The 24,218-nt window shown below is 42.6% G+C and overlaps 2 protein-coding genes across 12 annotated transcripts in view; one reads left to right on the forward strand and one right to left on the reverse strand.

Moving 5' to 3' along the window:
* Positions 1–757: 757 nt before the first annotated feature.
* Positions 758–12,919, reverse strand: FAM72A (family with sequence similarity 72 member A). Of its 3 annotated transcripts, XM_033410554.2 has the most exons (5): positions 12,473–12,919; positions 11,213–11,226; positions 8,134–8,211; positions 5,477–5,601; positions 758–1,929 (listed from the first exon to the last, which is right to left on the reverse strand). In XM_033410554.2, exons 1-5 carry the CDS (start codon positions 12,608–12,610, stop codon positions 1,835–1,837), a joined length of 450 nt encoding a protein of 149 aa, XP_033266445.1. In that variant the 5' UTR covers positions 12,611–12,919; the 3' UTR covers positions 758–1,834. The 3 variants fall into 3 exon arrangements, with proteins under 3 accessions (XP_033266445.1, XP_004282481.1, XP_033266446.1); XM_004282433.3 differs by lacking the exon at positions 12,473–12,919 and having other exon boundaries at positions 10,501–12,096; XM_033410555.2 differs by lacking the exons at positions 5,477–5,601; positions 12,473–12,919 and having other exon boundaries at positions 10,501–12,096.
* The window catches only part of SRGAP2 (SLIT-ROBO Rho GTPase activating protein 2), a 238,432-nt gene continuing 226,335 nt past the window's right edge, over positions 12,122–24,218 (forward strand). For 5 of the 9 annotated variants that reach the window (XM_004282431.4, XM_033410549.2, XM_033410551.2 and 2 more), the window contains exons 1-2: positions 12,123–12,268; positions 14,020–14,628. In XM_004282431.4, the coding sequence (XP_004282479.2) occupies positions 14,562–14,628 (67 nt within the window). In that variant the 5' untranslated portion in view covers positions 12,123–12,268; positions 14,020–14,561. Of the gene's footprint in view, positions 12,269–14,019; positions 14,629–15,018; positions 15,090–24,218 lie in introns of all 9 variants that reach the window. The other 4 variants (XM_033410544.2, XM_033410545.2, XM_033410546.2 and 1 more) reach the window with 2 other exon arrangements.

The raw sequence follows: 24,218 nt of genomic DNA on the forward strand, positions 1-24,218 counted from the left end.
CTTTTTATCTTATCCATTATGCCACCTTGTTCCAGAGTCTTTAGGAGAGTTTAAAGAAAAAAAAAACCCAAATCCAAACCAAATTGTTCCACACTCATCCCTTTGGTTCTTTTGGTGACCTTCTGTCAGTTTTGATAGTCAGGGTGAAAGACTTTTGGAAAAGTTTTCCAGTACTAGTAACAGCATTTCCTGAAGCATCTTTTATCTTTCATCTTTATGCAGCAAATGATCCTGTCAGTGCCCACAGGTCAGTTTTACCCTAAGATCCAGTGAGTTTGTTCAACCTTAAAATCAGTCACTGAGGCCCTCACCTAGAGCACATAACAAGGTAGTTGTTACCCAGCATGTGTCCCAGCTAAATAAAATCATAGCTGATTCATGTCTGAAGGTGCTCAGGGGGTACAGCATAATGATTAAGAACAGGAGCTCTGGAGTCAGTCTGTCTGTCTGAATCAGGCCACGCCTCTGACTGGTTATGTGACTTTAGACAAGCTTCTTAACCTCTTTATGCCTCACCTGTCTTATCAGTAAAAAAGAAATAATAGTGATACCTACCTCTCATGGGTTCCTTGTGTGGAATAAGTGAATTAAATGTGTAAAGCACTTACTGGTACATGGTAAGCATGCAATAAATGTTACCTCTTATACTCTATACTTTTATGTTTTTAGGTAAGAAAAGTGGGTACAGTAAGAAATATTTTTCTCTATATTTTTAGGTAAGAAAAGTGGCTAAAATTAAAAATTAAAGGAAGGCTGGTCATCTTTAGAACAAAACTTTATTTACAAAACTGTAACTTGGTCTGTTTTGGTATTACTATTGACAAAATGCCTTTGGCTAAAATATTAGTTAAGGTGATACATTGATTTTTAGCTTTTCATAAAACAAGAATCCAACACTATCCCAGTTTCTTATTCCTGTGTGGCTCTGAATGCAGATAAACAAAACAAAACAAAATTTAAAAAAACCTTCTTTATAATGTACAATGGCTTAAGCAAACCACTTCTTTAAATTTTTTCTATTTAAGGGTTAGGACTGAGACTACTCATCTAAAATTTGCTATTCACAGAAAAGGCCCTGGAGAATGGGAAAACTTAAAGATGGAGGTTATCTGGCTTTCATAATACAATATCCATATGACTTTAGAAGAATGTAAATAAATATTAGTAAACAGTATATATTGATAATTTCCTGGCAAATTCATTTATCTAACATCATGCTGAGGAATCAAGAGGATTTCTCCATACATTCACAAAGTCTTGTTCCATATTAACATAGTTATCACCAATATAACATATGATAACCAGTACCCATGGAAACCTAATAGCCTATTTTTACAAAGTCCCTGTTAAGCTTTAATTCCCAGCTGTGCTTCACACATATATACATGCTTATATGCATGGTTACGTGCATAGATTTATGCATGGATATAAGCATGGTGATATATGTGTGGATACTAATGCCCCTTATTCAAATGTAAAATTAACAGCATCTGGCATCTAGTTGTAAGAAAACCGTCCCCAGATTGGGAGAGAGTTGAGTGACACATGAAAGATTCTTCTACTATCGGAATTTAAGAGTACGCCTATACTGGGAAGAGGGATGGAGAGAGGAAGGGTAGAAGTAGAAGCAGAAGTAGAAGAAAAGGACTACATTGGTTCAATAAACTCAGGTAATTAATTTGAGACAGAAAATAAATAAATCAACAAATGTCCTATTTTTGTTTTCCAAAAAGATAAATCACTGGCAAATCCTTACTAACAAATTTTGAATTGGTCCATTAATATATTTTTTACATAGGAAAAAGTTTAAATATCATATATATTATAATTCTATTCATCTAATACACTCCTCTGCTGAGATATCTGACATGTCTTCATCTGTACTCTCTTCTACCTCTGGCAAGTTGCCCCAAAGTAGGAAGTTTACACCTGAAAAGAAAAGCTCATAAAATTATTTGGTGCTGACTACTGTTACAACTCAGAACACGATATACAAAACCTTATATGTTAACATTATTACATCAAATCACAGTGTTAGCAGTTAAAAGCTATTAAAGAAAGAACCACAAATAACATGATCGATACCTAGATATTAAAATTATCCAACATCTAGAATACAATCATTCTTTAAACACTTTTAATTAAGGGCTTGAACTCTAGAATCTTGGAATTCAAAAAGATCTCAGGAGTCCATTTCCTCAAACCTTGCCTCCAGCTACATTATGCCATAATCACTCTACACTGAGAATTTTCAAATCTATTTTAATGATTTTTTTTTTTTTTTTTTTTTTTGTGGTACGCGGGTCTCTCACTGTCGTGGCCTCTCCCGTTGTGGAGCACACGCTCTGGACGCGCAGGCCCAGAGGCCATGGCTCACGGGCCCAGCCGCTCCGCAGTATGTGGGATCTTCCGGGACCGGGGCACAAACAGGTGTCCCCTGCATCGGCAGGCGGACTCTCAACCACTGCGCCACCAGGAAGACCTATTTTAATAATTTTTAAGAATGGAGATCTCATAACATCTTTTTAGATTACATTTCTCTTGGAGGGAGCATGGGAAAGGCCTGAATAAGTCTCCTCATCTCCTCAACAAGTATGGAAGTCACTGGTGCCTTTCTTCTGGTTAAAAAAAGCAGGGTTTTGGAGCCAGTTATAATATGAACAGTAATCCTTGATATACATGGGTTTTAGGCTAGAGGCTGTCAAGGTAAAACTATAAACTTTAGGACCAGGTTGTAGCTGTCAGTACAATAAACAAAACGACAGTCTAAAGCCTCATTATGAAAGAACAGTCAAATATCATATTAAAGAATCTAGCACTGGTATACGATACAAGTCCACATATATGGTAGGGGATAATAAGATGGTTTATTATGGGCACGTACTATATTATAACTTGAAAGCACTGAATTGAAAAAAAATACCATTATTAATTGACCTCTTGGAGAGCCAATAAGAAAGCAACTCTCAAGCTGTCCAGTTGTCAGTGTGGGCACAGGGAAGACTCAGCAACTCTGGGCATCCACTCCACACATACTAAGATAGTGGTCACATGGTGGAATAGAATGAGCCAGGGTTTGGAGATTTGGTTTGAATCCAGTTTCCACCACTAACAGTACACCATGGATGTTTTTTACTACTTTTACTACAAATGTATATAACCACAAGCAATATATATTATTGTTTTGTGTATATAAATTTTTTATAGTATGCTATTATATGTATCTCTTCTAATTTGCTTTTTTCATTCAACATTGTTTTTGAGATTTGCCTGTCCATATGTGTAGATTTAGCTCATTTCTTATTTCTGTTGGGCATTCCATTCTGTGAATTAAAAACAAAAAAACAATATATATCTTAAATATGGCCCATCACTCGTCCTTTCCTCTAACTGCCTATTTTGCACAGGTGCCCAAGGAGACATGTATAAGGATGCACACTGTTACATTATTAAAATAGCGGAAACAATGAACTGTCTCTCTTGGGTGAGATACTGGAGTTTAATCAGGCAAGAAATTAGCATCTATTTGATGCATATTGATGTCTATCATATTATTTTCTGTAATTTTTTTGTATGTTTGAATTGTTTTCAAAAAAAAACACTTCTTTTCCCCGGAGAATGGATGATGTTCTGCTTTTGAAGAGATGACAGGATAGAAAGGAATCACTAGGCAGAAATCTAAGGGAGAATTAGAACCCATAAAGGTGAATGGAGAGCTGAAGACAACTTTCCTTTCAGGGCATTTGCCAGTCCCACGGAATCTGAACTGAGGTTTCCCAAGCCTCCACAGGAGAGTCTCAGGAAATCAGGTCTACACATGAAGGCTAACCTAGAACATAGACTTCCTGGGGCCCTTTCAGTCTAAACATTATAGAATTTTATAAAGCTTGTGTACGTATTACTTTGATGCTGCTGATTCAGGTGATTCAAGTACAGTTCCAATGCCATGAGAATTCCTGTTTTATACGAAGCATCTAGAAAAATCTTCCTTCAAATCATAATATTAGGGTTACAAAGGAGAAGTTTGATATTCTTGGAGTCGATACTCAGAGACATGAGTGGCTCGGCACAATTGGTTCAAAGGAGAAAAAATAAACTAAGAGACTGGATCTGACAGAAGCAGCACCTTCCTTTCTCTGTTAAGAAGGGAGGAAGGAAATCCTGTGATACATCTGTTTCTCATGGATTAGATTCAGTGCAAATGGAAGAATGCTGGGCTTTTATCTTTGAAAAATTGACCAATATTAAAAAGTAAATCAAAATTGAAAAACCTCCGCCCTGTGTTTTGAATTCTATGAAGCAGGAAAAATAGTATCAAAGCAGAAACTTCCTTTAATGTGTCCCAGGAGCAACACAAATATAAGACCGGAGGCCTAAATTAGGAAGCTATATCTCACTTAGGGGGGTTCAGATAAGTCCTTGCTCAAAAATGGCCTTCTTAACATACTAGAGTATTAAATTAAGGCCTCCAAATGATGGGTTGAAAGCCACAACTGAACGCCAGGTGATTAAAAAAAAAAGTTAGAGTCTATAAAAACCCAAGCATAATTGGGGGGTTTAAAGACACTGACAACCTAGCTTACAACTCATGATCTCTTAGTCTGTGAAGGCAAATCATACTTCAAAAAAAGAAGTATATTTTAAGTTCTGAAGAAGACTAAGACATACATTTAAAAACCTGAGAATGTTAGTGCCAACTTGGATTGTCAAGTTCTTTAAACTTGTTCTGTATACTAAAGTTCTGTAAACTTTAGCTCCCTAAAAAAGTCCCACTAAAAGTCAACTTTGTATTAAAGTCAACTTTGTATTCTGTGTAAGCAGATATTAGACATTGAGAACGTGTCCTATAACAAAACTGAAAGGCTCCAGACAATATAAAATGTATTATGTAAATATCTTTTAAGAATAGGTTGTGTATTTTTCTACTAAATAATCAGTAAAACATACTGGTATTAAATATTTCCCTTGTCTGAAATTTCATCATAATTAATTAATATAGATGTCAAAATGGCTATTTTTATCCTGAAGCAACATTACCAAGTACAGAGGTTACCTAGTTTTCCTTCCTCCCAGCTCCCCATGACCCTAGCCTCCCCTCCTCCCTTTTCTTTATACACACACACATACATACACACACACAGACCCATACACACAATTGACTGTCAAATCTAAATTCTTCCAAAATTCACTGGAGCCATATTATATATCAAGGCAGAAATTTAGAGCAATTAAAATATTAATTTTAAAAGGCCAAGAAATCCAGCCAAGTTTGAGGCTCCTAAATGAGAAATGCAATGAATTTTGGCTAGTAGTTTCTGTAAGTAAATGTTTGGGATAAAAGGATCGAAGTTTCACTCTAGTGGATCCAACCCAGGTGAGAAAGTCTCAGAGGGGATCCTGAAATGATCTATGGAGAGGTTCACTCAAGTCTTGGTAGACAAAAGTTAGAGGAATGTCTGAGTCTGTTGTTTCTTACCAGTAGAGTCTAGTCTGTTAATACCATAAACTGCCTGGCTGTGAAACATCCAAAAGTGTCCATTGTTGCAGGAAAGAAGGCAGGAACAACATGGAACAATCACATGATAACCTACAATGTTCCCACTAAAAAGAGAAAGTAAATATTATTAGATACAAGGTAATATCTGACCATGTAAGCATTTTTATGTGCTAATGTAAACAGACAGACCATATAAAGATCTCATTTTCTCCTAACAACCTCCATTGCTGGGATCTTTGGGATGGGAGTTACTCTGATAATGGTTACAGTTCTACTGCCAAGTGGGAAAATAGTCTTTAAGTGAAAGAAGAGTGACATATTCTCTGTTTCTTTGCTAGTATTGTTTATGCATTCCCCCTTCAGAAGCTAGTTTCTAAATGTCATAAGGTTGTGATTTGTCCAAAATTGATGGGCTGTATAGACAAAATACATTAAATAAACTCAGACCTGAGGATAAAAGGTTTTTGCTCTCCCCAGGACTGTGGCAAGTTGGGTTCTTATATGTTTCAGGTCCATGCCAGCACCTAAAAACTGTTTCAACAGATGGAGGAGTAGGAAGACAGCATGAGCCCATGAAAACCGAACACAAGCTGGCTGATCTAATTTTAGTCTCAGTGTTTTTGAAGGAATTCAGAAATGAAGCAAATCCATAGCTTCTAGAGAAAGTTGCAAAAGTTTTTACTGTCTCCAGGGTTATCCTTCTGATTAGAAATAACTCACTCTTCCATAGGTTTTTTTCCTATCTGGTCACTATTAAATAGAATGAATATACAGGGAACATTTTAGCTAGAAGTTTTTTTGTTTTTGTTTTTAATGACCACATGAACTGCTTACACCTTGAGTTGTAAAAATTCCTGTTTATAGCTTGTTCCTCCCCTGTGAGATGTGAGTCAGTCATTTTTGTGAGGCCCTACAAAAAATACTATAAAAGGTACCAGCCCACCTAAAACATGTCTTCTAATCATAATCGGCTTGAAAGGCAAACAAATGAAATCAAAAGATGTTCTTGGATTAGGACTGACAGTTATTTATAAGGCTATATTGTAAGAATAAATTCTACGGCTTTAATTACCACCTGTATTCATTCATTCATTCACTCATTCAGCTAATGTTTACAGAGCATCTGCTATGTGTCAGGTACTGTTCTAGGTGCTAGAAATAAAGTCCTTGTTCTCATGGAGCTTTCTAGTAGGGACACCTCAGGTCATTTTGCTCCCTTGTTAAAACTCCTTCAATAGCTTTCCACTGGTCAAAAATGAAAACCCAAAGACCCTTCCTACCAAAGTTTAGATCTGTGCTATCCAAAACATGGCTATTAAGTACTTGAAATTTGGCTAGCCTGAATTGAAATGTGCTGGAAGTATAAAAATACACTAAATTTCAAAGACTAAGAATAAAAAATAAGAATGTAAAATATTTCATGAATAATTTTTTATGTTGGTTATATGTTAAAATGACAATTTTTTGAATCTATTAGATTAAGTAAAATATACAATTAAAATTAATTTCACCTGTTTCACCTGCTTCTTTTCACTTTGTAAAATGTAGTTACTCGAGATTTTTAAATTACATATGTGGCTTGCACACATCTATCGGATGGCGCTGCTCTAGATTATCTGGGTTCTGACTGCATCACTAATCTACCCATACTACTCTCACCTGATGTTCACAATCTCTCAGCCACACTGGCCATTGTCTTTTCTATTCCTTGAATGTGTTCTTCTTTGCCTTGGGTTCTCTGCCCTGGCTGTTCCCTCTGCCTAGAACATTCTTCCTCTGGCTCCTCCCTGTCTCATCCTTTAGGATTCAACTCCAGTGTTACCTTCTCATGAGGAGGCTTCCCTGACCATGCTATCTAAAATAGCTCTTATCATTCTCTCAAGCTCTATTATTCTCTGTCATTTATTATTATTATTTCCTTTGGAGTACTTCCCACCCTATTCAAGATCTTATTTATTTAAATATCTTACTGATCGATTGTCTTCCTACTGGAATATAATGTCCAAAGGTCTATGACTTTGTCTTCTTTATTGCCGGATTTCCAGCCTCTATAACAATGACTCGCACATGGTGGGACCTCTGACTTGTACTTTATAGTTTACCAAGCCTTTTAACATTCGTAATTCACTTGATCTTTACAACAACTCTGTAAGGTAAACACAAAAGATATTTTAATTTCTATCTTAAGAAGATACCTATCTATCTTAAGAAGATACCTGTCTTCTTAAGATATAAATTAAATAAGGAAACAGAGTTTCAGAGGTTTAGAGATTTAAGAAGTTTACTCAAGATAACAAGAGAATAAGGGTAGGGCCAGGCAGGGCTCAAGCCTGATTTTTATGACTGTAAATCCAAGCGTTTTTGTTTTTTTTTTTCCCTCTAAACTACATTGCCATTTTCTGAAAGTTAAAGCAGATATTTGCTAATGCACTTTGAAAAATTGTAAAATCACATACAAAGGTAAAGTGTCATAAGACCCTTTTGAAAAACAGTTCTAAGTAACAAATGGTTTTTCAACGGTTCATTGCATGGGTGATAAACAGTGCTCGATGCAGCCCACTGAACCCTTCTCTGTGCTTCGGTGTCAACATCCATCTCCCAAACCCAGGGCTATTTGGAATATTGCCACACATTACCATTTTAAACATGCGATGTCCTTCAGTTTACATTTGCAAATTTCAGTGAAATAGCATCTTCCAATGAAGTCCACTGCACTGGAGAGGGAAAAGTATAGAGATAGTCAAATGTATTGTTAAAAAAATGTTGTGCAAAACACATAACATAAAATTTACTAATTTAACCATTTTTAAGTGGACAGTTCATAAGTGTTAAGTGTATTCATATTTTTTGTGCAACAAATCTACAGGCCTTTTTCATCTTGCAAAACTGAAAGTCTATGCCCATTAAATAACAACTCCCCATTTCCCTCTTCCCGCAGCCCCTGGCAACCACTACTTTCTGTTTCTATGAATCTGACTACTTTAGATACCACAGATAAGTGGAATAATACAGTATTTGTCTTTTTGTGACTGGCTTATTTCACTTAGCATAATGTCCTCAAGGTCCATCCATGTTATAGCATGTGACAGGCAGGATATCATTCCTTTTTAAGGCTGGATAATATTTCATTACATGCATGTATCACATTTTGTTTATTCATTCATTTGTTGATAGACATTTGGGCTGCTTCTACCTCTTGGTTATTGTGAATAATGCTGCTAAGAACATGGGTGTGCAAATATTTCTTCTAGATCTTGCATTAAATTCTTTTCGATATATATCCAAAAGTGGTATTGCTGGATCATATGGTAATTCTATTTTCAATTTTTTGAGGAACCGCCACGCTATTTTCCATAGTAGTGGTACCATTTTACATTCCCACCGACAGTGCACAGGGTTCCATTTTTCCATACCCTTGCCACAAAATGTACTTTTGATTATGATTTGGCATGAATTTTGTAGACTCAAAGAGCTGCAAGAGACCCTAAAAGAAACTGTAAGAGAAAGTTAGTATATTTTGTAAGGGTAAGTTAATATTTGTGAGCTCACTATATATATGACAAACCTTCTATTCAAAAAATCTTATGTGTTCATTGATTCATATACATCTTAGCACATTAATCCATCACTATTATAACCCCTACATGGAAGAGAAGACAAGAGGAAAGACCCGGTTGTACTCCAGACTCTGGTCTAACCTTTAACAATTCACATATCTGAGCTCTCCTTATGACTATTTTATACTTACCATAGCTATTGCAAAGATGAATGGGTTAATATTTAAAACTGTTGTTTCTGTATGTGCTACTAAAAAGAAAAGGCACTAGACAATAAATCATAGAAACTTTGCAGTAGTAGGTTCTAGATTTATTGTCTAGTGCTTTTTCTTTTTGCAACATATACACACGCACAGAGGTACTTATAATAGCCCATTTATCTTTGCAATAAATGAGGGCCTTTGGCTTTGCCATTAGGCATGACTACACTTAAACCAATGAAGATAAGATTTCAAGGGAGGAAGAGTCCACAGCTTTGAGTATATTTAATTTTTTAAAAAGTTTCTATCATTATCATGAAATTCATTTTAAAGTAGTCTGATTATTAGTGTGCCTTCTCTGGCTCTGTGTCCAAAGAACAGCTGTTCATGTGCATTTTGGATAATTTCTCTTTCACTTTAATGATAAAGTTTCAATAAAGAGCAAAATCTTGAAAAGCATGTAAAGGCACATATATGTTGACTATAGAAAGAGAAAGTACCTTTTAGAGCTAGAAAAAGGTATATTTGAGTCAAATAAAATGGCTATTTTTCCAAATGGAAGCAAATTCTTAAGGACTCTACACCTAAAAGTGGGTAGTGACTGAAAACAGAATTTAAAAGGATTTGAGTATGCAAACCAATGCATAATAGCTAAAATAAGCTTTATGGGTGACAGGGATTATTTGAGGGCTAAGTCCTGTTTCATCCCATAAAAATACATATGTCTCTCTCATTCAGAAAGAGAGAGACAGGGAGATGATAAGAAAAGAATACTGAATTAGGTGGACAATGGATCTGAATCAGCATGCCAATTGCAAAAAATTGGTAGAAAGCTGGGGAATGTTTTTTTGGAGTAAAACTTTAGGAACAAACGTCAAAAACACTTAAATGACCTCTCTTCTCCAACAGTACCGAAAATCTTGCTTGAATTACCTACCGTCTCAGTCATGGACTTGATCCAGTGAGAGGAAGGTCTGTCAGGGCACGGTAGCCAGGGATTCAACTGAAGGGACCACATGACTATAACTGAACTAGAAGCATTACATCAGGACTGACCACTCTGGCTAAACCACAGAGTTTGTCCAGACAGTCTGCCCCCTTAGTTAAACTCCAGGGGGATCATCAGACTGTTGGGAGTGGCTGGAACACCAAAATGATAACCTCCTTGTTGACTCCCAGAGGTTCAAGCCATACACTTTTCCCATCTAGTTAAAGGCTACCGTTGCCCGCCACTAGCATGACTTACTTGGTAGGAGGGATGTCTGTAGAGAAAAGGTCTATTTCAGTGTCAGCCAGCAAAACAGCCTTCATTCCCCTAGAGCTGAGCACTTGTTTACAGAATTTGCAACACAGGGTGGACACGCGCCGGTCATTGAAACTACAGCTGCTCGTAGACATGGCGTCCGGGGAAGGATGAGGTGTGGGATTTTGAAAATAGAGCAATACCCTCCCTAGTTTGATTCTCCCAGGCGAAAAATCAAATTGCGAGGCCTCGATCTTTTCTAAGCCCGGAAATTGAGAAGGAAATGAGTTCTTTTCTGTTTTCCCGTGGGAAGGTAAAAGTAGTATTTATTGAGTAGAAACCCGGGAGAAGCAGCAACCTTGGCTTTCTCTTTAACTTTCGGGGAAGGGAGAGGAGTTTGAAGTGGGGAGGAGGCAGGCTGCAAGGTGCCTCGGGAACTTCTCTAGTTTTCCCTTTCTCCAGTCTGAAGGATCCTCTACTCTTTAGCTCCTGCTCCTTTTGCAATTCCCTTAGCTTCTCCCGTACAGGCTCTTTTATCTAAAGCTTCCCCCTTAAGCCCCTCCCTCGGAGCGCTCCAATTCCTCTCTCGGATCGCGGACTAAGCGTCCGTACCCACGCGTCCTCTTTGGAAATCTTTCTCCTCTCCCCAGGATTCAGAAATCCCCTCAGCTTTTCCCACCGGGCAATCCCGGGTGTTCCTTAATCCTCCCGCGACCCTTCTCCGCTCTGCTCTTTCGCGGGCCGCCCGCTTCACTTCTCTCCTGGCAGTCCCCAGCCCTCAGCGTGCGGGCTCTCGCGTCGTTCCTCTCGCGACTCCCTCCCCTCAGCTTTCCCTCGTGCCCCGCGCCGTTCCCTCAAGTCTTTCCCGAGCTGCCGCTCCAGAGGTCGCGGTGGTGCTGGTGGGGCGGGACAGAGGTCGCTTTGGGGGCTCCGTCGGCGTTGGTGTCTCTGCCACTGAACACGTCGTTTTTCGCTCCCTCTTCCACTCTCTGCCTTTCCAACCGGCTGTCAGTTTGAATTGCCAGCGCTGCGCACCCATTGGGAGAACTAGAGTTCGCCCACGTCCCGCATTGGAAGGCTCGGGAGCCTGCCCCTGACGAGATTTTAGTGGCCAGGAGATCTACGCCCCGCCCCAGTAACGGTGCCTAGATAAATTCGGCTTGCTGGTTGGCCGAGCTTGGCCCCTCCTCCGATCTCATTGGTCAGCTCCGGGAGGTTTGGGCGAAACCTACTCCCGCCCCAGTGAAAGCGGCAAGGCACGCCCTTCGCGCTTCTCATTGGAAGACGTTCTACAGTCCCCGCCGTTCTCTACTCTGTATTGGCTAAAATTCTCCGCAACGCCCCTCCTCACTACCCCGGTCCAATTGGTCGTGCCTTCTCTCAGAAGTATGTGTTTGGCTGTTGGTTCTATCTTAATCCCGCCCATCAGTTCTACTTTGGGGTTCGGCAACCCGGGGAGGAGCTTACTCTGTGACCACGCCTCGGTTGTGCTAGTCACACCTCCAAGTTTCGCCAGCCCCTCCTCCTCATTCCTAGCCTCTTGGGATCACCTATTCCTATTGGCTACAGGCCCCATCGGTCGATAGAAAGTGGGCGGTGATTGGCAAGGGGGTGGGCTCTGCTTCCCGGCGGGGTCCTGCGGAGTTGGCGGAGGCTCCTCAGGGGACTGGGGGACCGATCTGCGTAGACGCGGGTGGCGGGGAAGAGAGGGGAGGAGAGCTCTGAGTGGGAAGCGGAGCCGGGGGCCTGGGACCCGTCGCGTCAGAGCCAGGTAAAGGCTCCTTCCCTCTCCCCTTTCTTCTTCCCCGCCGCGGAGCTGGAGCCCTGACTGAACAAATCCGGGCAGAGGCGGGAAGGAGAGGGCGCGGATGCTGCTTTCGGCGTCGCCTTAGCGTTGCCGCCCGAAATCCCTCAGACCGCCTCCCTCCTGACCCACTCCCAATCTCCCAGTACAGCCCAAATACTTCTTTAGGACTGCATCTCCGCCCTTTACCGTACTGCCTGGGACTCTGCCTTGGCTCACATGCCGCCGCGCAGTCTGCACCCAGCCCCCTCCCCAAGTCCTCTGCACACTGGCAGCCTTGGTCCACCTTCGGGCAACCGTCGTTGGCATCACCCGTAACCATCGGCTGCTCTCTTTCTCTGTCTCCAAGTCCTGGCAGACAGTCGGGTTACAGCCCTGGACCCAGAAGGATGGGTGTTCCGCACTGCTTCCGGGGCTCTTCCCCTGCCCCAGCCCCCGGCCCGCCCGGAATGGCTCCTCTTCACGCACTCCCGCTCCCAGACCTATATCTGGGTCCCCAAAGTTGCTAATATCCTAGTACTCCATGTAACATCGCGGCCCACGATAGTCTCCTAACTTCCCCCTCACCCCCAAGGTAATCCTCCCTTTGCCCTCTCCTCGCCTATCAAGCGTGTGCAGAAGCTCCAGTTATCCCCGGTTCCCGTGCAGCCTCAGGACCCCACCTCTCACCCCCCTCCCCGCTTCCTGCCTGTCTGAACCACCACGCCGCTCCTGCTCCCTGTTTCTCCCTCGGTGCGGCCCTTTCTCCAGGCGCGGGAAGTGGGAGACTCCCGGCGCGGAAAGGGAAAGGGGCGGCCAAGGAGGGAGGGTCGCCGCTGCGGCGCGTCCGGGAGCGAGACGCCCGGCTCTGCACTCCCGTCCCAGTCCCTCCCACCTCCTGGGCCTGGGTTGGAGCGGGATCTCCTCGGGTACCTCCTGGTGCGAGGAGTCGGGACTGCGACCCTCAACGACCTTCCCCCAACCCCCAGCCGGGGATTGGGTGCGGTATCTGGGATCTCTGGGCTTGGGTGACCAATTGGGGATGGCCTGAGAGGCGGTGGCTGCTTTCCTCCCCCCCCCGCCCCCCACCCCCCGCCTTCCCGGTTTTCCCGACTCCGACCCTCGCCTCTAACCCGTTTCCTGCTTCTGCCGACCACATTGTTTTCCTGGATGTGTCCCGTGCCGAGCAGGCTTTTTCCTGCAGATCACTCCCCCCTCACCCCCCAACATTTTGCTGCCAAGAGAAGCTAGCAACCAAAAACAAAACAACTGGGAGGAGGGGCGCAGGGGAAGAAAAGTTGTGCCCGGGTGGCTTGTCCCTCCCTGGCTTTGATCCCCTTTTAAGTCAAGGGAGTTGCCCCAGCCGGGGGTCGGGGGCCGTATCAGAGGCAGGGCCAGGAGGGTTCCCTCCGGAAGCCGCTGCCCAGCGCTGGCAAGGTTCGGGAGGTCGCCGAGGTGCCGCAGTCCCCGCCCGGAGCCCCGCGTTCCCGCCGCTAGTCCCCACCCCAAGCCCTCGAAGGCGGCTGCTCCAAAGTGTTTTCTTTCAGCCTTAAAACAAAATCCGGAGGGAGCTTCCTTCCTCCCCACCTCGCTGCGCCGGGCTCTGCGGGCCGGGCGGCGTTTGGCTGAGATGAATGGGCCCAGGCCAGGCTGGAAACGGCTTCCCTTACCCCACCCCCGCATCGATTAGGATCTGCGCTGGGGCTGATCGCCCCCTCCTCTTTTCCCTGCATTTACAGGCAAGTGAACCGGAGCAAACGACTTCCGATCCAGTCTGCGCTGCTGCGGCTCCCGTTTGGGATTTGATTTGCAGCATCTTCGAGGCTGTGCAACAAAAAACCGCGAAGCACGCCCAGCCCTCCCCCGGCACCCCGATACGCATCCACTCCCTCCCGGGGACCCAGCTGGGCGAGTCCACATCCCCGCGCCCCCCACACCATGTTGTGCGGAAGGACTTCCACTCCCCGCCTGTGTCGTTGATGTCAGACCCCAGGCCAGCCTCCGGGCGCTGCAGTTCTCCCGGCTAATGCTGAGGCTGCGGCTTGGGCTCTAGCACAGGAACCAACCGCCGCCGCGCCGGCCCCAGCGCCCACCGTCTGCATGTGTCCGCCGTAGCCGCCTGCCCAGCCCGCAGCCCGCGCTCCCCGGAGCGCTGGAGACCACCGCGGGGGGCCCCTTCTGCCTTTTGGAGAAGCGATCTTGGAGGTATTGATTTCGGTGGTTGGATTTTTCCCGTGGATTTATCAATTCACAATTCGAATTTGGAAGAAAGAAGGAAAACATGACGTCTCCAGCCAAATTCAAAAAGGATAAGGAGATTATAGCAGAGTACGATACTCAGGTCAAAGGTAAGGGCTTTGAAAAATAGCATAATGCATATTCTCTGTAGACCATTGAGACACGGATTTCCACCCTGATTTGCAAGATGTTCATTTCTTTGGGTGGAGCAGGTGGGGGCAGGCTGACCCCAGAGGTGGTTTCATATGTGGGTCTGAGCCTCCGAGGGATTGGCCATGCCAGGGGCCACAGGCTCTGGAAAAGAATTTTCGGAGCGGGCTTTAGATTTATCCGTAGGGCTGGCCATTATTTTGGCAGTCCTTTTCCCCTAGCTAAATAGGATGGGGGGAGGGGCAGGAGGTTCTTGGAGAGAGAAAGGCGGCAATTTGCCTCTGGGTGTCTGGGTCAGGTTTCCTTGAAGGACAACTGAAATCTGACAGGTGTTTGGGAATTTATTTCAGAGGTTGAAGAGGAGTCCAGGCAGAGAAAGGCAACCTTGAGAAGGTGTACCATTTGGAGAGCCGTGGGAGACGTGGGTTTTTTTTCTGATGCACTATATCAAAACATGACACTCGCTATGGCATCAGGCACAGAAAGTCTGTGGCCACCTTGGGTGCACCTTGTACCTGCCTGGTCTCTGGTTGTCTGCATTCAGAGATCAGAGAACAGAAAGAATAAGGTCACTCACACCCGGTCTCCGCCCTCACCTAAACCTGAATGGAGTTGGGTTGTTGCTGGGTGGTGCTGAGTCTGGAGAATGGGAAGACATAATTGTTTAACCCTTCTGTGTTGTCCTCTGCTCCAGAATACATGCTTTTAAAGGCCTGCTTACCTCTCTGCAAAAATATGAGGGGTAAAGCAAAATGTGGACCTAGAGAAAGCAAGTGACCTGCTAGCACATCTAGTCCACTGCCTGACTTGGTGCATGAATCAAAACCCCTTCCCAGATAGCCTTTTTTAACCAGCAATTCCCATAGAAGGGGTTCCCGCCTGTTAAAGAGCCCCAGCATATGGTTATGCAAGGCACCGTCCCTTCTTGGCCAGTCACTGGAAAGAGCCATGTGGCTCTAGCCCACTGAGACTTCAGCTGGGTAGTGGGAGAGGTGGGTGGCCTTGAATGTTACACCACATGGTTGGAGCTCTGGGTTTTCCTTTGTTTCGGAGTACAGAGGGAGGGGCCCCTCCTTCTTTCCCTGCACCAATGTGAGAAGACCTTTTCCTATCATAGAGGACTTGGGAAGGGCCATGCCTCCCCTCTAATGATTGCCGGGGGTGCGAGTAGGGCTAGAGTTTGAAATGGGCAGCTGCTTTATCTCTTGGAAGGTTGGAAGGTAGTTTGAAGTCCCCACTGTGCCTGTAGGATCTTTTCAATGTCATCAGGTTGGTCAGTGCTGGAGGTGCCCTGAGGGACCTTCTATCCACTGGGCTGCAAATATTGGTGGGTTTATTACAGAGATGGGGGAGTTGACTGATGGATAGCTTCAGTTGAACTGGGATTGGGAGAGGTGTGGTTGTGAGGTATAATTGAGGTCTTGGCCTCTTGTCACTGTTCATAATCCGGGCCTCTTTTTGTAAACAATAAGCCACTGGCCTCAGTGTCCTGTCCAGATGCACTGCAGTTTGCTGCTGGAATTCCCCCCTGCGGTTTTAACCAGATATGTCATTCTTTTTTTTTTTTTTTAATACATCCTATTCTTAACTGTTGCCATAGGGAGCGTTAATAACTTTGACTCTCCCAGATTTCTCTCCAGGAGCACGCCATTTGACTAAGGTGCAAAGTGAATTTACATGTTTATTTTTTGGAAGGTTCGGGACTGATAGGTATTAATAGAACTGTATCTGCTGATTCTGTATTGGTGAAGGATTTCTCACAAGTGTCTCAATTAAATACTTTGTGTATTTACAAACATTACTCATTGAGATGATGTAATGCAGTTGACTATTTGGGGTTTGTCTTTACCCTTGCCACAAGTAGGGGACTCTTTTGCTTTGCACTGATATCTTTTCATTAACACTATTCAGGATCATAGAATTTTATAGGTGGCCGAGCATGATGTCTTACTCAGAGAAGGTGCCCAATGAATGCTTAAGAGACTAATTTGAATGGTTTAGTCCCTCATTTACAGCTGAGGCAAGTATAGAGAAATAAAGAGGCTTGTCCAAGGTCACACAGCTAGGTGGTGGTAGATCTGAAACTAGAAGCAGGTTACTGACTCCCAATTCTCTATTCTATTCTATTCATAATTATTATGAAACATCATTTGACCAGAGTAGGGAAAAAAAAACTTAAGAAGCCAAAGTCTGACAATGGATAATAGTAGTAATAGTGATAAATAATAGATTCCATTTTGGGTGGTCATTATGTTCCAGCCTGTCCCAAGTGCTTTATAAGAATTGTCTCATTTAATCTTCACTTAAAACGTGGAGGTGAATATTCATCCTCTATTCACTGCATGAAGAAACTGAGGCTTAGAGAGGATAAAGAAGCCCTCCCAAGGTCACACAGCCAAACCACAGCAGGTGGACTCCACTTCTTTATTCATCAACTAGTTACTGAGTGCCTTCAGTGGGTTCTGGGGACTGATGATGTAGCAGTGAACAAGAAAAAGTCCTCTCCCTCATGAAGCTTGCATTCTAGAGTCTGTGTTCTCCATGGAAGATCATAGAACTTGGAGACAAAGGACCCGGGTTCTGGGTTGGCTCTGCTCCCCTACTAGCTGGAAGCCCTTGGACAGATTTATGATGTTTCAGCTTTTTATGTGTTGTGTGGGACTCATAGTGCTGCCAGTCTTACTTCTCTTATAGATGCCAAGATAAAAAAGAAAATTGCTTTTTTGGTCTGGTGGTTAAGAGCGCAAGTTTTTGAGTCAAAGGGATCCAGGTTTAAATCTCAGCGCTGTCACTCGCTTGCCTCGCTCCTTGGGCAGGTTACCTGACTTGTCCAAGCCTCGGGATCCTAACATGGAAAATAGGCAACATAATATGTGTTTCCTAAGGTCATTGTGAGGATTCAATGAGACAGTATATCAAAATCATTTAGCACAGTATCTGGCACTTATAAATGCTCAATAATAGTAAGGTCTGCTGAAATGGGATGACCATTAAGGCCGCATTGCCTTTTCACTCCCAAAGTGCCAGTTATAATGATAGGAAACAAGTCTAGGATGAAACTTGAGTTCTAGCTTAAGTTCCTCCAGTAGTAGTGAAAGGTATCTTGGTTCAGTCACTTAAACCCTCTAGAACTCAGTTTCCCATTCTGTAAAATGAACAGGTAAACTGTCTAATTGTTGACTGCTGTTGTTCTATATGTCTCTGACCAGAGTCCTGGGTCTTGCTTTTCAGTCAGAATGGTTTGAATCAAGGGGACCCTTAATGGACTTTGGGGGACCCTGTCGATCCTGTGGTTTTGGGTCCCTTTAAACCACCTGCTTGCATGTGCCCTGAGGGACTTCTGAGACTGCAGCCCCAACCCTACCCCAGTGTGGTTTTATATGAAGGGCGTGACTCCTTAGCCTGCCTTGGAGCTGACTTCTTAAAAACCATCATTGTTTCTGGTTTGTGGGTGTTTAGATTCCTTTGAAAGTTCATGCCTTTCAATCTCTGACTCGAAAGTAATAATACTCTTCGTATTTGTACATGGCTCAATTTACAAAGTGCTTCATATACATTAATCTTGGCAAATTCTTGACAGATTCATGGTCAGATTCGTGGTCATAACCTGAGGCCTTTTGGCCTCTAGTTAGTTAGCTTCTTTTGGGATTGGAGCAGCAAAAGGTGGTAAGGTGCAGGGCATAACCATCACAAGAGGTGATAATCTAGCTGGCATTTGGATGAGTTCACATCACAGCAAACCCTCCCAGCTATTGTCCTGACTTTGTTTAAGGCTCCCTTTCCTGTACCCTCTCCACACCTTGAGTTTTTACTGTCCCCCAGAAAACTTGAGATTGACAGTTAATGCAAATATTCTAGGAGGAATCATCTGAAACAGAGTGGCACTGTGTGCTGAGCCGTCAAATTCTCTTTCCTGAGAACATTAAGGGTCTTGTCTTTTTTTTTTTTTTTAAATGTCTTAGAAGAACAGTGTGTGAGCACCACAGAGCTGAGGAGTGAAATTTTGTAATTTCCATCTGGAGCATTTTGATAGAAAAGCCTTTGCCTGGAACAGTTTAACCCTTTCAGGATCCTTTCAGAGCAGGAGATGAAATTTAAAACTTTAGACATATTGTGTGTGCACACACACTTCCCCGGGGAGGTGTGAGCGGTTCTTCACTCCTGCCAATAAAGGTCTTCTCCGAAGCTTCTTTCCTCCCAGCCCCCATTCCTCAAGGGAGCTTTAAATATAATCAGTTTGTGAAAAGCTGCAGTAAAACATCTCGTTGGAATCCCCAAGCAGATGCTATCATCTTCCTGCGAGATGATTGAAGGCACCTCTTCCTTTGCTCAGGGAAAATAGGACTCTAAGTAAGGTGAGCTCCTGGAAGAAAATGAAGCTCTTGGAAAAACTGAAGTACTGTACTCTGTATCTCCAAGTTAAAAGGCCCTGGAGGAAGGTGGTGGGCAAGGAGCTGGGGATGCTGTGTGCTGTGCAAAGTCGCAATGGTTAGAAACAAGGTTTGTGAGGGGTCCTTAACTTTTCCAATTTCAGGCATTCTCTTGGGGAATGGGAACAGAAATTTCCTTTGGAGGAGCTCATCTGGTAATTATGCACCACACAGGTTGACGGCCCAGACAAGCCCTAATCATTTCTCTGTTTTGAAGTTTACAGGGTCTGACCTGGCCCTGATATGTAGGGTCCACACCCTTTAAAATCAGCAGGTGCTTAGCCCCTGACTCCTAAACTCCCACTGTTCACTCTAGAGAAACGTGGGCTGCTGGTGGCACCTGTAGGGTTCTCCTTCCAGAAGAGAGGTTTTCTTCATGGGAATTGTGATTACTTTAGACCCTAGACCTCTGAGGGCTTTGTTAGGAAAATATGATGTCATGTTGTAGGGAAAAAGAAGTTGATATTTAGATTTCTACTGGTAATACAATTCAAGTGTATAGTTTTAACTGGTCAGCTACAGAATTGGCCTTTTGGGGAATCTGGGTGAGTTACCTTCAAAGTTGTTTGATTTAAAAATAAGTAATGAGAGCACTTAAAAATGTCTTTGAAAATTACAAAATAACACCTTTACTGATTTTACAATAATATGTAGGAACTCTCATCTCTCTCTTTAATTGTGGTAAAATACACATAACATAAAATTTACCACCTTAAGCATTCTTAAGTGTACAGTTCAGTGGCATTAATTACATTCACATTGTTGTGTAACCATCACCACCACCTTTCCACAGAACTCTTCATTTTGCAGAGTTGAAACTCTGTACCCATTAAACAATAACTGCCCCCTGCCCACATTTGACAACTCTAGGTACCTCATATAAGTGGAATCATACAGTAGCTGTCCTTTTGTGACTGGCTTATTTCACTTAGCATAATGTCTTAAACGTTCATCCAGGATCTGTAGCATGTGTCAGAATTTCCTTCCTTTTTAAGGACATTATATGTATAATCCACGTTTTGTTTATCCGTTCATCCATCCATAGACACTTGGGTTGTTTCTACCTTTTGATTATTGCAAATAATGCTGCCATGAACGTAGGTATATTCCTATTTTTTTAAAATGCCTTCTACACCAAAGTTTTACAGGCCTGTGTATACATTTCTATATAATCACCTGTCCTCATTAAATTTTTAGAATTAACCTTTAAATATACATATTTTCATATTATGAGTATATATTTATGTTGGTCGTATAAGTATTGTGTATTAATTTTATACCTTTTAATAATTATGTGAATGACTAAACTTTTATTGTTTTTTTTGTTTTTGTGGTACGCGGGCCTCTCACTGATGTGGCCTCTCCCGTTGCGGAGCACAGGCTCCGGATGCGCAGGCTCAGCGGCCATGGCTCACGGGCCCAGCCGCTCCGCGGTATGTGGGATCTTCCCGGACCGGGGCACGAACCCGTGTCCCCTGCATCGGCAGGCGTACTCTCAACCACTGCGCCACCAGGGAAGCCCCTTTTATTGTATTTTTAACAGCTTTACTGAGGTTTAATTGACATATAATAAACCTCACTTGTTTGAGGTATACATTTGATAAGTTTTGGCATGTTGTCTACCTATGAAAACATCACAATCAAGATAAGTGAATGAAACCATCACAAAGTTTCTTCATCATAATGTGTTAATAAATGAGTAAGATAATACTGCATTATAGAAATGACATTAGGTTAAAAATAAATAAGTAAAAGCCAGATATTACCAAGTTTTAAATAATGATCCAAGCCACCTAGATTGGTCCCTGGAAAATTTATTTAACCTTAGTAAATAAAAATAAACAATCTCTCAGGGAAGTTGTGTTAATAATTGTGTCTCAGCTAGTACCATGTTTAGGAGAGAGGGTACAGGATAGGGGAAGAAAGAAAAGAAAAAAATCTTGGATAAGTTACAAGTTGAAGAATGACAGTATCTATTTTCCTATAGTCCTTGCTTGAACTAGTCCCCTGAGCCTCAGGCCTCTTCTGAAACTGGTCACAAGTGAGCAGGGGCTGGGGGCTCCCATGGGAGATCTGCTCAGAGTGATATGAATATGGCTTCTTTCCTCTAATGATTGATTCCCTATCATCTGTTGAATAGAGACCACCTTTCCAAGGTGAATATTACTTGGTCTTCAATCTGACTGCAACCTATCATGTCAACCATACTTTTTCATTTTACTTTAAAAGGACTGGAGGCCTATCTGCACTATTTGACATTCTTTATTTTTTATTTTTTTTGGTCACACCATGTGGCTTGTGGAATCTTAGTTCCCCAATCAGGGATTGAACCCGGGCCCTCAGCAGTGAAAGTGCGGAGTCCTAACCACTGGATCACCAGAGAATTCCCTATTTGCCATCCTTTAGACACATATACTACTAACTAATATTTTGCTGTTTGTTTGGGGCTTAATGTACTAAGCATTATGCTAAATACTCTACATAAATTATTTCATAATTCTTACACCAGTTCTAGGAGGAATATATTGTTATTATCCCATTTTGCTGATGAAGAAAGTGAGGTGTAGGAGATTCAGCAACTCACCCAGAGGCTGCAGCTAGTGAATGAACAGGAATTAGAACCTCGGCCATCATCAGAGTCTAAGTTCTGAGCACTGTTCATGGAATACCTCTTTCTCCCTGCCCAGCCCCACATCTCCACCTACTGAGATCTCACCCTTCTAGTAAAGCTCAACTTTTCTGGGATGCCTTCCTTGGTCGCACTGATCAGAAATGACCCTTCTCTCTAGTTCATTCACGTAGCACTATGGCATTGATCTTGTACTGCCTTAGGTTTTAAATATTTGTCTTTTAGTCTTCTCTCTACGGCTAGACTTCTGGTAGGAATGGTTTGAGGTTGTGTAGTGCAGTGCAATGTGAAGAGCGTAGGCTTTGGAAGTAGCCCTCAGTTGGAATCTTGTCAGTATCACCTCCTTGCTGTATATCCTTGCTCACTCAGCTTCTCTTCTGTGACACAGAGATAAGACCAACCTTTCTGGTTTATTGTGAATGTGTGTAAAATGCTAGCTCCATCATGTATGGTAAGTATTAAATGCTAAATAAGTAACTCTTACTATGCGGGGGCCCCTTCAGATAGTAAACATTTCTAGAATAGTGTTGTAGCCTAAATGGTGGCTCTTAGTAAATATATACTGGCTGTAATGATGAATGCATAAATGAATGACCTGGACTACTACAAATAATTTTTTTAGAAGTAGTTTCTTAATTTGATCTTGATAATATATCTTGCATAATACCACCAAAGTGATTTTTTTAAAAACCAAACTTATTGTTCTGCTAAGGTCATAGCATAGACTGTTTACATCCATCACTTCCCAATTACCTTGATCACATTTTTTACCACTAGAAGGCTAAACTGCCTCTTGTTCCCTTACTGCATTATGTTATTTCATGCTTCATGCTTTATCCATGCTGTCTTCTGTTTGGAATGGGTCCTTTTCCTTGAACCTGGAAAACTTATCCTTTAAAACCCAGCTCAGATGTCACCACCTCCAGGAAGTGTTCCCTGCTTATCCCTACTCTCTGCATAGTGACCCTGTGCAAGATGCCAAGCAGGATTCCTTAGCATCTCTGCACAGGGTTACTCAGCCCACCCTCAGCATCTCCTCAGCAGTGTCTTTGTGCTTATTTTTTATATTGCACTCATCATATTACATTGTAATCTCTTCATTTACACCTCATTATTTATAACTAGCTGAGTACCTGGGGGACGGAATTGTCTTTTATTCATTTCCATGCATCCAGCTTCTGGCATGGAAATGAATAAATACTTATAAATTGAATGTGAACCTTTTCTGAGTTGAGGTTGGATTTGACAGTGCCAGGATTGCCTTGCTTCTGCATTTCTCCTCCTACTCCAATAACAAGACTTCTCCTTATGTTAATGTTATTGAAATTCAAAGTAGATTAAGCATTGTGAATATTATCATCATATAGGGACAAGTACAAACTATGTAGCGCTGTGGAGGTTCCCCAGTGGGGTTAGGTTTTTCCTTATTTACTACCCCCTCTGCCCCTTTAGAATCATTGCCCTAGAGCTATACTTGAGTTCTTCAATCATGTCTTTCCTTAAAATTCAAGGAAAATATTAACTCTGAAATTTGAAAGAGTTTAAAACAAAAGTAAGGTTTTTCTGTAATTGAAGCAAAACACATTCTACATTTGTCCAGGATTTATTCATCATTTAAAACAGATATTCCAGGTCTAAATTTGAGAAAGTTTAGGTCTCTTTTGACCAGGAGTTAAAACAGAGTTGACCTGAAGAAGAACTGCTGGGATACTTTTTCGAGGCATGGTTTTGGAGAGAGCTATTGCCTTATTAGAAGCAGCTGCATGGTCTGTGGTAAAAGGGGAAGAAAGGTCCAAAGTGACCAACAGAAAAACTCTCCCCGCTGGTTTTTCTAGTCATTTGGTATTAAGTAGCCTTGACTTTATTTATATATTGTGAAAGAAGGGTTCTGAACTTGAAATATACATTCATGAGGAAGGAAGAGCAGCTGGGAAGTGCACCTCCTCCATTTCTGTGAGTATTTTAGGATGCCATCTGTTAGGGAGAAGGCAGAGCCTTTTTTTTTTTTTTTTAACCTTTTCTTCTAAAAATGCACTAATCAGTGGGCAAGTGACCCAAAAGGCATCATGAAAGTTGGGACCTTGTCTTTGCTGTCTAAGCCCAGATTCTGCCTTTCAAATCATAGTAGGGTCTGAGTGCTCACCCTGGAGAAGGTGACCTCACCAGCCATGGGCTCCACAGGAAGACAAAGCACAGAAAACAAAGGGATCCAGGAGCGTGAGCTGGCCAAGACATGATATGCCAGGAGCTTTAAGAAATACATCCTGTTTCTGAAGAGTTGGCACCAATTTCTCCAAACGTTGAAACCCCTTGGAGATCTGCTCCTCTTTCCCACTAGTCTTTTTCTTGTGTTTATTTATTTATTTTAGGGGGGTGAGGGTAATTGGGCCAGATCTTGTCCGATGAGTAAGCTGCTCTTTGGGAAAGCATCTTGACTGAGATATCTATTTTGGAGCAATACTTCTTTGGGGCCATAACAAACTGAACTACA

The sequence above is a fragment of the Orcinus orca genome, chromosome 1, assembly GCF_937001465.1.
Source record: "Orcinus orca chromosome 1, mOrcOrc1.1, whole genome shotgun sequence".
NCBI lineage: Eukaryota > Metazoa > Chordata > Mammalia > Artiodactyla > Delphinidae > Orcinus > Orcinus orca.